Source organism: Loxodonta africana, chromosome X, assembly GCF_030014295.1.
Source record: "Loxodonta africana isolate mLoxAfr1 chromosome X, mLoxAfr1.hap2, whole genome shotgun sequence".
Taxonomy (NCBI): Eukaryota; Metazoa; Chordata; class Mammalia; order Proboscidea; family Elephantidae; genus Loxodonta; species Loxodonta africana.
Window position 1 is genome coordinate 127,793,661 of NC_087369.1, and position 12,624 is coordinate 127,806,284.

At 37.6% G+C, this 12,624-nt stretch overlaps 1 protein-coding gene across 1 annotated transcript in view; it reads right to left on the reverse strand.

The window, feature by feature from the left end:
• Positions 1-12,624, reverse strand: part of NUP62CL (nucleoporin 62 C-terminal like) — a 108,536-nt gene that overhangs the window by 94,852 nt on the left and 1,060 nt on the right. The window contains exon 3 of the mRNA XM_010594735.3: positions 11,581-11,618. Within this exon, the coding sequence (XP_010593037.1) occupies positions 11,581-11,618 (38 nt within the window). The remainder of the gene's footprint in view (positions 1-11,580; positions 11,619-12,624) is intronic.

Sequence of the window (12,624 nt, forward strand, 5' to 3'; positions counted from 1 at the left end):
AAGGAGCGCCTGGTGGATTCAAACTCCTGACCTTTTGGTTAGCAGCTGTAGCTCTTAACCACTACACCACCAGAGTTTCTCATTAGTGTATACTTTATTTGAAAATGGAAAACAGGCCTGTATTCCCTATACATGGCTATGAGTAGGAATATTTGTCTGTCATTGTTGAGTTCCTCCAGTCAACCTCTATCCCTCTTCTAGTGATCTCCCCTTATCCATAATACCTACCTATAGGAACTCAAGTTAACAAATCTATAGCTTTTTATGTTGAGTCCAGTTTACACTTCTATCTTGGGTGTCTTAATGAGGGCACACATATTCAAAGAAAGAAATACTAGACAGTAAAGGATTTCTGCAGAAAACCCATTAGGTCCAAAGGAATCATCTGAGCTCACTGGAAAGGCTCCTGGGAATGGACAGAGGTTCCCTGCCTAACAATCCAATCTAAATGGGGCTTACTGAATTAACTAAACAACAGGACAAGAGGAAAAAAAATTCATGAGTTCTGACGCCTAATGTACTGCTATTCCTTTAAATGAGTTAGAGCCTCAGTTTCCTCACCTCTAAAATTCTGGCAGTTCCATTAAATGAGTAATCAAAATATTATAAAAATTAAGTTGCATTTCTACAGCACTTTACAGTTTACAAAGGACTCTCCACATTTACTACCTCATCTAATTTAATTTATTGTAAAGTGCTATGTGAAAGCTTTCCAAAATATAATGCTGGGGTGCTCCTTGCTGTCAGTGAAAGATCAGCAAATCAAGGATACTTATGGAGTACATTCTCTCAGCTGGCCCAGACAGTGAATATAAATTGGATTTCAAATTACAATTCAAAAAAAAAAAAGTTACTAAGCATTATCTCATTTATAAGCATGCTAACTACCTGCTCTGTGTATTACCTACCATCATTTATTGATCCTAGGAGTGTTGTAGGAGTGTTCTGGGTAGTAGAAAATCTGACCTAGGATCAATAAATGATGGTAGGTCATTTCAGGATATACCACTTTACCACTCAAGTTCTTGAATATCCTATGTAATATAAAAGGGAAAAGATAAAATAAAGCATTTATTGAATCTGAAATCCCTTATCTTCTTTAATTACCCACAGCAAATCAAAAAGGTATTTTGATCTCCATTCTACAGCTGAGGAAACTGAGGCTCTGAAACACTAAATAATTTTTCTAAGGTCAAGTAACTAGTAAGTGAAGGAGTTGAAACACAATACTTATTTTTATATTAGCTTAAGCAATGCATCATCAGCAAGATAAATCTACTGCATCTCAAAAGCCACAAATAAGAGGAGTTCAAGGTTAGCCACTGTTATAAACCATTTCAGCATAAATGTTTAGGGACTTCTGTCTCACAAAGTACAAATGATATTTTGGATCATTCATGCTACTATTCCCCTGTATTACACTTTGAGAAATGACTGTTAAGAGGTAGCTAACATAAAAGCTCAGTCATATAGTTTACTAAAAATTCCCTACCTTCTTGGAAGCAAATAAATTAGGGACTAATCTTCTTTGGAAGCGACATGCCCCCTAAATTGCCCAGTTACAAGAGAACCATCAAGTTCCACGAATGCACTCCACCTTTTCAAGAACATCATGACTGAAATACCTGGCTTAAAAATTTACACAGTGTGATTAGTCATGTTATAAATTCCTGTAAATAGCAACCTCTGACAATACATATGGTTCTTTAACATGTCATTAATTACCAAACGAAGGAGGCAGAGAAACAAATAATTCATTGAAGAAACCCCTTGCACCACAAGATATAAAGCCTTCCAGAAAAAGTACTGCAGAAAAAAGTAGAAAAATCTAAGCCCCAAAGCATAGCAGGGACCTTATTAAACCAAAAACTAAAACCATTGCCGTCAAGTCAATTCCAACTCATCGCAACGAAACCGTACAGGACAGGGTAGATCTGCCCCATAGGGTTTCCAAGGAGCTGCTGGTGGATTCAAACTGCATCACCAGGGCTCCAGGGACCTTCAGCCACTGATAATTGTGGCTGCCAACTCTGGAAGTAGAAACTAAGTTACTAATGTTTTAGTTCTAAGTGTTTGAGTCCCCAGAGAGGAATGAATAAGGACAGGTGAAATTAGCACAGCCATTTTGAAGGAAATAGGGAGAGATCAAACCTCTAATGATGATCATTTTATTTTAAGCCAAAACAAAACATTAGACTACTGCAGATGGCATGCTGGTTTTGAGTTCATATTAAACATCCTAAGCAGTATAACTTACTGATTATATCTCCCATTAGTCCTTTTTTTTTTTCTTTCATACTGTAACTTCTTCAAGCCACAAGGTTAGAACCTTATTTTAAGGGCTTGAAAAGAAAAAGTTTTTTTAAAGAAATCCCCAAATTAAGACCAACTCCCCAAATACTAAAAGTGTGACAATGCAGAAGACTCAAAATTGCCATCTCTACTTTAAGAAACAGGTCTTTTTCTCAGTGAATGACTTTTGTTGTTGTTGTTGTTGTGTGCCATTTAGCAGTTACAAAGTTGGAAAAGGAGAGGTGGGCAGTGAGATTAAAGGGGGTGGTTGCAGAAGGACTCAAGAGACTAGAATCTTGGAGGGGATGGAAAGGATGAAAGAGAGGGAGGGTGGCAACTGGGGGAAGGAAGAACGGGAAAGGAAAAAGGAGAGAGCAAAACAGTTGAGAGAACTAGTGGAGGAAACAAAGGACAAAGAATTTAAATGCTAAAGATAACCTCCAAGGCATACTTGTATTTAGACGTTGTCGTCGCTGTTGTTGTTGGGTGCTATCCAGTCTATCTGACTCAGTGACCCCATGTGACAGAGCAGAACTGCCCCATAGGGCTTTCTTGGCTATGATCTTTGAGGAAGTAGATCCCCCAGGTCTTTCTCCCACAGAGCTGCTGAGTGGGTTTGAACCATCAACTTTTTGGTTAGCAGCCGAGCACTTAACCATTTGTACCACCAGGGCTCCTTGCATTTAGAAGAATCCCCCGCCCAAATTTTGGAGAAACAGAGCAAACAAAACTGAAGACTTCTGAAGTATGGTATTCATGAAAATCTGTTATAAGCATGCTAGTAATAAAATCAGCCATTTAAAGATCTCAAAAACTATCACTGTACAAGGAAAAATGTTCTTAGGTGCTATCGAGGAGGTTCTGACTCTATAGCGACCTGACAGGACAGAGTAGAACTGCCCCATAGGGTTTGTAAGGACCGACTGGTAGATTTGAGCTGCCAACCTTTTGGTTAGCAGCTAAGCTCTTAACCTCTATGCCACCCCAGGGCTAGATCTGGCTAATACAATTAAATTTTATTTTTTTTAATTAAGTCTTCAGACTTAACAAGAAATAAGGCAATCAATTTTATGTTTTTGAAAAATAAGCATAATTCTTATTTTTGTAATTTTCTTGTTATAAATTACACATGAAATTTACAAGTTTAACACATTAATTTGAAAAGTACTACTGGAAATTGTATCATTACTATCTGCTATTAGTTTTATATTTTTATACTTGTAAAGAAAAAAAATTAGTTTTATATTTAAAAAAAAATTAGTTTTATATTTTTATACTTGTAAATGCTGTATAGCCCCATTGCACAGAAATATCTGTATCATTCTCAATTATGTGCAATGTAGCTGTAACTTCACTACTCATATTTTCTATATCTACCCTTGAATGTTATTTAAAAACTATTCTCGGAATCAACTCGACGGCACTGGGTTGGGTTCATGAATAAAACTAAAAAGAAAATGAGCAATATCTCAAAGACAATCCAAATGTCAATAGGGAATCCCATATAACAAAATACTATGTATACGTTTTAAAAATGAGGTAGATCTATAAGTACAGTCATAAAAAAGATGCTTATGATATACAGGCACTTATACTTGCCTTCTAATGTGATGTAAATTTGGCCTTACTTCGAAACAATTGAACCAACCGCTACCAAACCCACTGCTATCAACTCCATTCCCATTCAGACCCTATAGGACAGAGTAAAACTGCCCCATAGTTTCCAAAGCTGTAAATATTTACTGAAGCAGACTGTCACATCTTTCTCCCGCGGAGTGGCTGCTGGGTTCGAACCGCAGACCCTTCTGTTGGCAGTTCAGCACTTTAACCACTGTGCTACCAGATTCTTCATCACAATCATCTTCACTGGCTGCACAAGCAGCTTTAAATCATTTAAAAGGCTTCTAGCCTTTTCTTGCACTAAAAACCAAAAAAAAAAAAAAAACACCCAAACCCGTTGCTGTAGAGTTGATCCCAACTCACAGCAACCGTACAGGACATAGTAGAACTGCCCCATAGGGTTTCAAACAAGCAGCTGGTGGATTCTAGCTGCTGACCTTTCTGTTACCAACCAAGCTCTTAACCACTATGCGACCAGGGCTCCAAATAAGAACTGTATGCACCTGTTCCAACTTACCTACAAATTCTTAAAGACACACTCAGGAATGGATCTCATTCCTAACCCGGGACTGCCTGTGATAAGTGGAGGAAGGAAGCTACAGATATTCACAGCATCAACTCATTTGTTAAAAACATAGACATACACACAGTGAGAAGTCAGAAGGTCTATACTATTAACAGCGTTACCTCTGGGGATTAGGTCTGGGGAATAAGAAATGAACTTTACTATATTTTTATTAAAATAAATTTAAAAAATATAATTCATACTTATAGTAACAAGTTCAACAACAAAGAACAAATTAAACAGTCATGTCAACAATCCTCTCTCAGCCACTCCAGCTCCCCAGAAGTGACCACTGGTAAAAGTCTGCCTGTTTGTACCTTTCCCAAGCTTTCCCCATCTCTATAAAATACAAGTGCACAAATGCCATATTTAAAAAATTGGTTCACACAGTATCATTCTGCAGCTACAATAAACATTATTATACATACCTATGTTTGAAAATGGTGCTAGAATGTCTGCAAGACAGAGTTCTTGAAGTGGAGGCTGCTCATCATAGGGTATGAGGATTTCAGTTTTTGATAGATAATGTCAAACTGAACTCCAACAAGGACTGTTGTAACCTACCTTATCATCAAGCATGAATGCCCAGTTTCCCACAATTTTAGCAATGTTATCAATCTTTCATTTTTGCCAACTTGCCAGGTGAAAATTATATTTGCAGTTATTAGTGAGGTGGAGCATCTTTTCACGTTATCAGCCACTGTGCTGGTTCCTTTAAAATAAATGCCTTGTTCATGGCCTTTGTCTGTTTTTATTTAGTAGGAATTCTTTGCATATCACGAACATTAACCATCTGCTAATATATGCTGCAAACATTTTCTTCTGCTCTGGGATCTTAATCAATATTCTTCTCCATACAGAAGTTTGACATTTTTAACATAATCAATTTTGTTAACATTTTCCTTTATGGCTTTTCATTTTCCTGTCATAAAAGTATTTACTTAGATTTTCCTCCATACTTTCATAGTTGGAAGTTATATATTTGATTCATCTGAAATTTGTGTTTGCGTATATGTAGGGTTCTAACTTTATTTCTAAAAGGACAGTGGTTGTCCCAATACTACTTACTGAATAATCTATTCCACTTCCACTGAAATGCCAACTTCATCACATTTTAAAATTCCATAAATACACCTTGATCTGTTTCTGAACTTCTATTCTCCACTTATCTTCTAGGCTTTTCCTGTACCAGTTCCTCCCTGTTTCAATTAAGAGATGTATCGTACACGTTAATATCTGTTTTGGTAAGTCATAAGAGAGGAAGGAGGCCTGAAAGATAATGTGTTAATAATTTCACTTTCTAATTTATATACTTTTGTATTGTTTAGCTTATTTTTTATACTGATTATGCATTACTTTTACAATAAAAGTAATTTTTAAAGTGAAGTAATCATAGATCAAAATTTACAAGTTCTTAACTTGCAATTGCCACAACTATTAAGAAACATCAGTATAAATGGCTTAGTAGGACTACAATGGAAGTTCCCTGGGTGGTGCAAATGGTTAAGCATGACTACTAGCTAAAAGGTTGGTGATTTGAACCCGCCCAGAAGAGCCGTGGAAGAGAGTCCTGGCAATCTGCTTCCAATAGGTCACAGCCTTAGAAACCCTATGGAGCAGTTCTACTCTGCACACATGGGGTCTCCATGAGTTGGAATCGACTCTACGGCAAAAAACAACAGGACTACAATATCAACAGGCTACAGGTATGCTGAGCTGTCACTCTACCCTCTCTCTCTTCCACTCAAGAATGATAACAGCTAACAATTACATAAAACTTATTTGCCAGGTATTATTCTAGGTGCTTTATTCATTAACTCATTTAACTTTCACCCTAACTTTCACACTAACAACCCTATGAAGGTAGGTACTATCGTTATCTCCACTTGACAGAAGGGAAACTCAAGAAAGGTTAAGTAACCTGCTCAAAGTCTTATACCTTGTAAAGGGTGGAGCTGGGATTTGAACCCAGATAGTCAGAATCGACTCAATAACAGCTAACGACAAGTCTGTCTCCACATTTAATGCTCTTAATTGCCTCACTAGGCTGACAAATACAAAGTTTTAGTGAGAATGAAGACAAACTGAAATTCTCATATACCAGTGAAAGTATATATTGGTATAAACATTCTGGAAAGCAGTATTTTGAAAAGTTGAAGAAGTACATATGTACTTTAATCCAGCAATTCTACTTAATGGTATATACTCCAGAGAAATTCGCACATGTGTACAAGATGTTCAGTGTGGCATGGCATGGCACTTGAAACAACCTAAATGTCCAACAACAACAGGAGAATACAGATTCTTAAAAGTGATATAGTCATGCAGTAAAATACTATACAGAAATTTAAAATAAACTTTATCTACATTCATGAACGTGGATAAATCTCAAAAACAACGTTGACCAAAAAGTTACAGAAGAGTAAGTACAGTATACCGCTTATGTAAATGTTAAAGATGTAAAATATTACAAATCATTTATGGCCATTGTTACATTTGAGTGTGCACATAAACATACATTGGAAAAACATACCAACTTCAGAGAGTGATTATCTCTATGACGGGAAGGATTGGAGACTGGGAAGGGATACAAAGAGATACCTGTAATGCTTTAGTTTTTGTTAAATAAATATCTCTTTTAAGAAAATACAGCAAAATGTTAACAATTATTAAATCTTTGGTGGGTACATGGACAGTGGTGTATAATATCCTCTGCACTTTTCTGTCTGAAGTATTTAATAATTTAAAAAAGAGGGACCGTTTAATGTTTTAGAATAAAAGAAAATAAGAATACGTGCACTTTGAAAAAACAGACACGCTACTATAGACCAACTACAGCTTTTAGTCTTCCTGTCCACTTAATTGGTTCCTTTATAAAAAATTTTTAATTACAAATTAACATACACTCATACAAACTTTGGAAAAGAAAGCGAATCAGTGTGTTAGTACAGCACTTGAATCTACTATGATTCATATATTTTAAAGTATATCATTTTGAAAACATCCATACTTATTAATAAAAAAAACAGAATCAAAACAACTCATACGTATAAAGACACCACAGTAGGTCACTGCTGCTCTAACACAAAAAAAACCTAGATGGTCAAATCCATATACCCTGGTGGTACAAAAACTCACAGCTTGGGTCCAGATCCCTGGCCTTCCTGTTAGGTTCCCTCTTGAGCCAAACACCATGGAAGGCAAAAATTATGTAAATAATTTTAAATAACCAGGATTTTACAGTATTATTTATAACATGGAATAAATGGAAATAAATCATCTGTTCTTCCTTAATTAGGCTGCTTATGGCCAACTCACTCAATGGCATATTAGGCTGCTATTAACAATGAAAATATGAAGGTATTGCAACACCAAAAAATTCCCAGAGTGGTATTAAATAAAAAAAATTGTATAAACAAGGATTACACAATTAGGGAAAAATATGGATACAGATATGAAGAAACCAGTAATATCAGTTATATTACGGTAGTAAAATTGAGTGAATTTTTCATTTTTAATTCCTCTAATGCTGTTTTAATAAATTTAAAGTTGCTAGTATTTTTTATATTATAAAATAGTTAGCTAAACTATATCCCTTTTGTGTAGCTATAATCCACAGAAACTTTTGGGTTTATTTTTTATTTCAGATCTCTCAATCGTATTGCTTTAAAATCAAACTGGCAGTCAAAAACCAGAAATTCAGCTTTTTGTTCTGAACCCCTGCTGAGAACTTGCGTTTCCACCCCAGATATGCTGAATCACAATCTACGTTTTAACAAGATAGCCAGGTGATTCTTTAAAAAAAAAAAATTTTTTTTTCTTAGATATAATTAATTTTGAGAAGCACTGCTCTACTAGTGGCTCTCAGAATTGGTCCCTAACCAGCAGCATTAGCATCACCTGGGAACTTGTTAGAAATGCAAATTCTCAGCAGGGATTCAAACCGGAATAAAACTGTTTAAAGCCCTGCCTTTGCTTCAGGGAGAGGCAAGTCTAGGAATCTCTCTTCCTGTTTCTAGATCTGAATTTCTAAGAAAAACAGCCCACCACTCCTCTGTCAGTTTGTCGTACTGTGGTGGCTTGTGTGTTGCTGTGACGCTGGAAGCTATGCCACTGGTATTTCAAATACCAGCAGGGTCACCCCATGGTAGACAGGTTTCACCAGAGCTTCCAGACTAAAACAGGAAGAAGGATCTGGAAGCCTACTTCCAAAATAATCTGCCAGTAAAAACCGTATGAGTAACAGTGGAATGTTGTCTGATACAATGCCGAAAGACAAGCCCCTCGGGTTGGGAGGCACTGAAAATATGACTGAAGAAGAGCTGCCTGCTCAAACTACAATTGACCTTAATGATGTGGATGGGGTAAAGCTTTAGGAACCTTCATTTGCTGATATGGCACAACTCAAAATGAGAAGAAACAGCTACAAAAATCCTTTAATATTCAGAATGTGGAATGTTAAGTATGAATCTAGAAAAACGGGAAGTCATCAAAAATGAAATGGAACGCATACACATCAATATCCTAGGTATTAGTGCGCTGAAATGGACCAATATTGGCCATTCTGAATCAGAGAATCATATGGTCTACTATGCTGGAAATGACAAATTGAAGAGGAATGGTGTTGCCTTCATCATCAAAAGAACATTTTAAGATCTATCCTGAAGTACAATGCTGTCAGTGATAGGATAATATCCATATATCTATAAGAAAGACCAGTCAATGCGACTATTATTCAAATTTATGCACTGACCACTAATGCCAATGATGAAGAAATTGAAGATTTTTACCAATTTCTGCAGTCTGAAATTGATCAAACATGCAATCAGGATGCATTGATAATTATTGGTAACTGGAATGTGAAAGTTGGAAACAAAGAAAGATCAGTAGTTGGAAAATATGGCCTTGGTGATAGAAACGACACTGAAGATCACATGATAGAATTTTGCAAGACCAATGACTTCTTCATTGCTAAAGCAAACCGATGAAATGATGAAATAAAAGAGCTGAACAGAAGATTTTAAAGGGTGGTTTGAGAAGACAATTATAATGAAATGTGCAAAGCCCGGAGTTATTAGAAAACCAAAAGAGAAAAACACGCTTGGCATTCTTCAAGCTGAAAGAACTGAAGAAAAATTCAAGCCTTAAGTTGCAATACTGAAGGATTCTAAAGGGAAAATATTGAACAACACAGGAAACATCAGAAGAAGATGGAAGGAACACAGAGTCATTCTACCAAAAAAAAAAAAAAGGTTGACATTCAATCATTTCAGGAGGTAGAATATGATCAAGAATCGTTGGCGAAGAATATTGAATATACTATGGATTGCCAAACCAACGAATAAATCTGTCTTGGAAGTACAGCCAGAATGCTCCTTGGGAGCAAGGATGGTGAGACTACATCTCACATACTCTGGGCATGTTATCAGGAGGGCTCAGTCCCTGGAAAAGGACATCATGCTTGGTAAAGTATAGGGTCAGCAAAACAGAGGAAGACCCTCAGTGAGATGGACTGACACGGTAGCTGCAATAATGGGCTCAATAATTGTGAGGATGGCAAGGACCAAGTGGTATTTCATTCTTTTGTGCACAGGGTCACTGAGATGGAACCAACTCGACGGCACCTAACAACAAGAGATACAGCATAGGTACTAAAGCAAAATGGACTACAATATTAGTCTTAATCAAGTGAGTTCTATTCTCCTCTGCTACACACTAGCAGCATGACCCTGGGCAAGTCACTGAATCTCTTTAAGCCTCATATTCCTCAGCCCCTGATATTATGTATTCATGCAATTCTCCGTGAAAGGCAAGTGCCTGAATATTCACCTCAGATCCTAGCCCCTCCCCTACCTCCTTACCTCCTCAACCTTGTGGAAAACAGTGCTTAGCATTGGTCTCTACCTTGCTTAGTTATCTAGTGCTGCTACAACAAAAATACCACAAGTGGATAGTTTTAACAGAAATTTATTTTCTCATGGTTTAGGAGGCTTACTAGCCTTACTAGCCTCCTAAACCGTGAGAAAATAAATTTCTGTTAAAGCTATCCACTTGTGGTATTTTTGCCGGCTCTAAAAAAAAAATTTTTTTTTTTCATAGGGGAAGGCTTTCCCTCTCTGTCAGCTCTGAAAGAAGGTACGTGTCTCTTCAGCTTCTACTTTCTGGTTCCTTGGAGATCTCCATGTGTCTTGGCATCCATCTCTTACCCTATCTCTCCTCTGCTCATTTGTTCAATCTCTTTGATATTTCAAGTGAAATTGACTCAAGATACACCTTACATTAATCCTGCCTCATTAACATAACAAAGATAACTCATTTCCAAATGAAATTATAACCACAGGCATAGAGGTTAGGATTTATAACACATATTTTGTGGGGACATAATTCAATCCCTAACACTTGCCAAGGGCAGACCAAACACTGAAGAGGTGAGTCTATCCATAAGGACAAAAAATAAGTGTACTCCAAGAAGAGAACTACTATTTGTTGAACCACCTGTATATCTAGGACTGTACCAAGCACTTCATATATGCTACACTGTACACCTTCCTGAGTCCCACCACAGACACACAGTAATCAATTCCTGGAATAAGCTGGGGAAATCTGCATTTTTAATAAACTCCCCATGTGATTCCTAAGCACATTCACGTTTGAAAACCAAAGGTCTAAGGTCAGTGTTTTTCAGACTGAGAATGACAATTCACTAGCGGGTTGTGATTTTCATTTTTAAAAACATAATAGTAACTATCTGAGCTCACAGCATACAGTGGGTATTCTTTGTCATTTACTCTGTGTACTGAGTAAATTTACAGTGAATCACACCCAAAACGTCTGAAAAACACTTGCTAGGCCTTATAGACTTAGAACAATGCACAATAAGGCAAAAAAAAAAAAAAAAAAAAAACCTCCAAAAGTATCTAGAAAAATAACAAATGCAAGAAACTTAATCTCTAATAATCTATAGTAATAAAGGGCATTATGGTATAGGTAATTTGTTTAATTTGGCCAAAAAAAAACCATGACACTATTTTAACCAATAACTTAAATATTCTACTCCCGTTTTGTTTAACCGTGAATAAAAACAGGTAGAATGGACAACATACCAAGCTCCACTATTGCCTTTGCCAGACGGGGGTCAAAGCTAAAAAGAGAAAGAAAAACATGATAGCAGAAAGAAGATAAGTAGTTAATTCTTAACTGAACTCCAATCCCTGGATAACTGAGAGTAACCATCCATTAAAACAAGGGCTTGGAACTGGTTTGTTCAGGTCTGAATGCCTGCTGAGAATTTGCCTTTCCATCCCAGATATACTGACTCAGAATCGACATTTTAACAAGATCCCCCAGTGATTCTTATGCATAATAAATTTTGAGAACCACTGCTCTACCAGCAGTTCTCAGAATTGGTCCCTAACCAGGATCATTAGCTCGCCTGGAAACTTGTTAGAAATGCCAATTTTCAGCAGGGATTCATCCTATCACTCCTTCATTACAACACCCAACTACTGTATGTGGGGCCCCATTATCAACCACGGCTCATCAGTCCCGACTACCCAAAATCTTTATTACACCATCTCTTCCCCCACTCTCCTTTTGTTTAAAACCAAACCACAGAGTTATGAGTAACTAGGGTCACAACTCTACCTCTCCGCGAAGGGTAACAAGAACAAAAACAAAAACCCAACCCACTGCTGTCCAGTCAATTCCAACTCATAGCGACCCTATCGGACAGATTAGAACTGCCCCAGAGAGTTTTCAATGTTGTAAATCTTTACGGAAGCAGACTACCACATATTTCTCCCGCGGAGCAGATGGTGGGTTCAAACCGCCCAGCGCTTCACCACTGCACCAGCAGAGCTTGTCCTGTGAGGTGAAGACACCCTGATTCCCAAGCGGTGCCAAGAGGACGGTGCGCCGGTGTTTCTCTACTCCAAGGCGGGAAAAGCAGGGTACCCGGCCCTGCAATTTTCCCCGGAGTGGAAGTGGAGCTCCAGCCCGTGCTCGTATTGGCGGCCGATGGGCGCGCGCCCTGGGGCTCTAGCCCGAGAAGCTTGCCCGCAGCAGCGAATAATAAGCCCGATCCACCCTCACCTCACGCTGAGCCGGGATGGAGCCCCAACAAGTGCCTCTTTCGAGAGGAAGGGGGT